Source organism: Citrus sinensis, chromosome 3 (genome assembly GCF_022201045.2).
Source record: "Citrus sinensis cultivar Valencia sweet orange chromosome 3, DVS_A1.0, whole genome shotgun sequence".
Taxonomy (NCBI): Eukaryota; Viridiplantae; Streptophyta; class Magnoliopsida; order Sapindales; family Rutaceae; genus Citrus; species Citrus sinensis.
In genome coordinates, this window is record NC_068558.1 from 18,620,851 (window position 1) to 18,625,790 (window position 4,940).

General features: G+C 39.0%; 2 protein-coding genes across 2 annotated transcripts; one reads left to right on the forward strand and one right to left on the reverse strand.

Moving 5' to 3' along the window:
* Nucleotides 1-292: 292 nt before the first annotated feature.
* LOC102630713 (pentatricopeptide repeat-containing protein At2g13600-like) lies at nucleotides 293-3,078 on the forward strand. The gene has a single exon (XM_006491905.4). It carries the CDS (start codon nucleotides 473-475, stop codon nucleotides 2,924-2,926), a length of 2,454 nt encoding a protein of 817 aa, XP_006491968.2. The 5' UTR covers nucleotides 293-472; the 3' UTR covers nucleotides 2,927-3,078.
* Nucleotides 2,882-4,639, reverse strand: LOC102631017 (uncharacterized). The gene is made up of 5 exons (XM_006491906.4): nucleotides 4,241-4,639; nucleotides 3,948-4,156; nucleotides 3,776-3,874; nucleotides 3,514-3,587; nucleotides 2,882-3,335 (listed from the first exon to the last, which is right to left on the reverse strand). Exons 1-5 carry the CDS (start codon nucleotides 4,530-4,532, stop codon nucleotides 3,110-3,112), a joined length of 900 nt encoding a protein of 299 aa, XP_006491969.2. The 5' UTR covers nucleotides 4,533-4,639; the 3' UTR covers nucleotides 2,882-3,109.
* Between the last annotated feature and the right edge of the window lie 301 nt (nucleotides 4,640-4,940).

The following is a 4,940-nucleotide window of genomic DNA, read 5'->3' on the forward strand; positions in this document are numbered from 1 at the left end:
GGTTGAAATTTCACAAACTCTATCAAACCTCACATTTACCCCACCCAATGGTAATATATTCCAATACACGAAATTTCTCCCTAAATGTCAATAAATTTACAAAGTCTAACCAATTGTTGATTGTAGAAAATAGTTTGTATATACGATCTGTGTATTGCACCATGTATTGGTAATTATGAAATGTTGTTTGTTAAAAAAAAAATGCCTTGTACAGGCGTGAATGATTATTCGTTAAAAATTGGTTATCTCTTTGACATTATGGATAAGTATTGCGGTCCAGTTGGTATTATCCAATTAATAGTTTAATAAAAGTCTGGGCATCTTCATGTATACCCCGGCGTACATTCAGTTCCAGTTGTCCTGATCACAAGCAACTGGAATATCGTAATTTGGAAACAACAATTTGTGATTGTAATAGTCGTCACAAGCTTAGCGTAGTCTACTCAAGAATTTGAAATTTAGTCACCAACCCATGAATATTTCCATACCAAGTAATCATGCCCGTGTCTCTTTACTTGACCAACCTGCAAATTCAATTACATATGCTTCGATACTAGAATCTTGTAAATGCCCAAATTTGGGAAAACAAGTACATGCCCACTCAATCAAGACTGGGTTTCGCGGGCATGAATTTGTAGAAACCAAGTTGCTCCAGATGTTTGGGCGGTACGGGTGTTTAGAGGATGCAAGTTTAATATTCGATAAAATGCCGCGCAGAAACTTATACTCTTATACAGCCATTCTTAGTTTGTACGTGGATCTTGGGTTTTATCGGAAAGCTTTTTCACACTTTCAAGAATTACTATGTGAAGATATTTGCTTGAAATTTTTTCTGTTTCCGGTAGTCTTGAAGATTTGTAGTGGCTTTGCTGCGGTAGAACTAGGAAGGCAGTTACATGGGATTGTCACAAAACATCAGTTTGATTCAAATATTTACGTGGGTAATTCTTTAATCGATATGTATGGTAAATGTGGGAGCTTAGATGATGCCAAAAAGGTTTTCAAAATGATGCCGGAAAGGGATTGTGTGTCGTGGAATTCTGTAGTAACAGCTTGTGCTGCCAATGGACTGGTTCTTGAGGCATTGGAGTGTCTTGAAAGAATGTCTTCTTTGGATAATGAGACGCCAAATCTTGTTTCTTGGAGTGCAGTTATTGGAGGCTTCACTCAAAATGGTTATGATGAGGAAGCCATTGGAATGTTGTTTAGGATGCAAGCAGAAGGGCTTGAACCGAATGCATGGACTCTATCAAGTGTTCTTCCTGCATGTGCAAGATTACAAAACCTAAGCCTTGGAAAAGAATTCCATGGCTACATCACACGAAATGGATTTATGTCTAACCCTTTTGTTGTCAATGGACTAGTAGATGTTTATAGGAGGTGTGGTGACATGTTAAGTGCCTTCAAGATATTTTCTAAGTTTTCAATTAAAAATGAAGTCTCTTGTAACACAATAATTGTTGGGTACTGTGAGAATGGTAATGTCTCAGAAGCCAGGGAGCTATTTGATCAGATGGAGCATCTGGGTGTACAGAGGGGTATAATTTCATGGAATTCCATGATATCTGGATATGTGGACAACTCCTTATATGACGAAGCTTTCAGCATGTTCAGAGATTTGCTGATGAGAGACGGTATTGAACCCACTTCTTTTACTTTTGGGAGTGTTCTAATTGCATGTGCTGATATGAATTCTTTGAGGAAAGGGAAGGAGATACATGCACTTGCCATTGCTCTAGGTCTGCAATCTGATACCTTTGTTGGTGGAGCTTTGGTTGAAATGTACTGCAGATGTCAAGACTTGGTGGCTGCTCAAATGGCTTTTGATGAAGTAATTGAGAGAGACTCAGCAACGTGGAACTGTTTGATATCTGGTTATGCCCATTGCCATCAGATTGAAAATATTGAAAACCTTCTTGGAAAAATGAAAGAAGATGGTTTTGAACCAAATGTTTATACTTGGAATGGTATCATTGCAGGTCATGTGGAAAATGAACACCACGATAGAGCTATGCAGTTGTTCTTGGAAATGCTAAGTCTAGATTTGACACCTGATATTTACACTGTTGGAATAATTCTATCTGCTTGCTCAAGTTTGGCCACCATGGAGCGGGGGAAGCAGGTTCATGCATATGCGATTAGATGTGGATACGACTCAGATGTCCACATAGGAACAGCCCTAGTGGACATGTACGCAAAATGTGGTAGTTTAAAGCATGCTCGACTGGCTTATAAGAGGATTTCGACCCCTGATTTGGTTTCCCAAAATGCAATGCTTACAGCATATGCCATGCATGGACATGGGAAGGAAGGGATTGCTCATTTTCGAAGAATACTAGCCAGTGGATTCAGACCAGATCACATCAGTTTCCTGTCTGCTCTTTCTGCCTGCGTACATGCCGGATCCATCAAGACAGGTAGTGAATTCTTTGATCTGATGGCTTATTACGATGTGAAACCCTCATTGAAACACTACACTTGTATGGTTGACCTCTTAAGTCGAGCAGGAGAACTTGGTGAAGCTTATGAATTTATTAAGAAAATTCCTATGGCACCTGATTCAGTGATGTGGGGTGCTTTGCTTGGGGGTTGTGTCAGTCATGGCAATCTTGAGTTTGGACAAATTGCAGCAGACAGGCTTATAGAGTTGGAACCAAATAATACTGGAAACTATGTGATGCTGGCCAACTTATTTGCTTATGCTGGAAGATGGTCTGATCTAGCTAGAACACGACAGAAAATGAAGGATAGGAGAATGCATAAAAGCCCAGGATGCAGCTGGATCGAGGACAGAGATGAGATTCATAAGTTTCGAGCCAGTGATAGATCTCATGACAGATCAGAAGAGATTTATACCATTATAGATAGTTTGACCCCTAACTTGAAAACACAATTTAACAATTGCTCTGTTAATGCAACATGCTAGCAAGACAATTTCTTCTTGGTATGTTTGGTACAATACAAAGGCTGAATATGGCCATTCCCAATTTTTGTACATCTCTCTCCCACAATTAGAATCACTGACAAACAACAGAGGATTTGCTACATGCAGAACATCTTTCTGTCATCTAAACAACATTAAGGCAAAAAACATATTCCACTACTAGATTCAATACAGATCTAGAGACTCCAAAACCCTACGAGCTTGGATATGAAGAGCCATTAGTCTCTCTTCTGGATTAAGGGTGGAGCCAAATTGACTTGCTGCCCATATCAATGAAGCAGATTTTTCACCCAGAAGTCGCCTAATATCTTCATGTATGGTAGCCATGGGAGATAATTGCCTCCCGTTTACATGTCCAATGAGTAGCAGCAAGAATTCTCCACATCTCAACCTAATCAGAGGAAAGAGTAGATTTCTTATATGAAAAATGTCAAAATAGCAATGCACGAAGCAAGCACAAAAGATAAAACTGAAACCTATATGATTATTAAGCAAGTAGATTTCTTATATTAAAATCAAAGAAAAATAGTTAAGACTAAGTTGATATCAAAAGAAGGTAAAACATAAACCTGAGATTTTCATCCACTTGCTTGTCTAGTATGAGCTCTGCAACTTCCTCAATGCCATTACATGCCTCAAAATCCTGGTAAACATTTAGCCAAATTACACACATTTGTTACAAAGATTTAATCACTCGTAAGCAATTTAAAAATGCCAGAAAAACTCTTTTGTGCTCGAAGATCATTTTCCTAAAATTAGACATCAAATTTTTTCAACTCTTGCAAGTCTTCTAAAATAGTTAGCACTACAAAAAAATAAGCAACAAAATACCAGTTGATTGGCAGATGAATCCAACATTAGCGAAGTTAAAGCATCCAAGCAGGCTCCTTGCTCTAACGCTCCTTGAGTCGATAATATATTCATCAAAATCTGCATAAACCTCAACATTAAATCATCATACATACACAGATATTCATTTGACTATAATTTTCACTACATATACCTTGATAGCCTTGTGTTTATGAGCCAAAATGGCGCTCTCTCTGTGCAGCAAACAACAACCTTCCAAAACACGAAGGGCAAGCGCAACTTCAGCGTCCGTTGAAGGACTCGTTACTCTCATTGGATCCACGGTGAATATATGATCCAAACTCGTTACTCTCTCATCTACTGAATCTTCTTTAAACGAATGTTGAAACAAAACAGGAACAACTGGAACATTAAAAGAAAGTTGATTAATTAATTACTTACGATTTCGTTTAAAATTAAATAGATTAGGGTTTAATCGCGAGGGACCTTGGAGTTCGGGAACGGATTGGGATTGGCAGAAGAAGTGAATAGTGGAGTCGGATTCCGCGACGGATCGGAGGATTTTGAGGAGAGAGCGGAGGCCACGAACGCGGAGGAATGAGAATTCGGCACGTGCGTCTCGGAGACCTGTGCGTAGGGCGAGAGTGATTTCTCTCTGTACTCTCTGTTGTTTAAGAGAGTTCGCTAGCTCTCCTACCGCTGTCGCTGCTGCCGTCTCAGTTTCCGATTCCATCTGCTTCTCCACTCCCTCGCTCCATAATGGCTTCTTCAAATACATCTTCTTTCTCTTTGTGCCTCGGTAACTGTTAAACGGAAATGAAAATGGCTTCGTTGTTTGTGTGCGATCTTCTTGTTCTCGTGTAGTTTCAAAAGAAATTTGTAATTTTTTTTAAATTAAAGAAATTTAAGCCATTTCCGTCAAATCGTTATTATAATAATCCGTACAACAAAAATTCCTACCATAATAAACACGTATATACATTTTGGAAAATGATATTTACCCGAGTCAAACCTCGGGTCAAGCCCCAAAACTAATCCAAACAACGTCATTTCATCTTTTGCTTTTTTTTTCCTCTTTCATTCTCCCTAAACGACGTTGTTTGGCTAAGGCAAAACCAACGACAAGTTGGCAGCCCCACATTGCTTTCTCTTTCTCTTCCCCTTCTTCTCACAGCCATTCAAGATC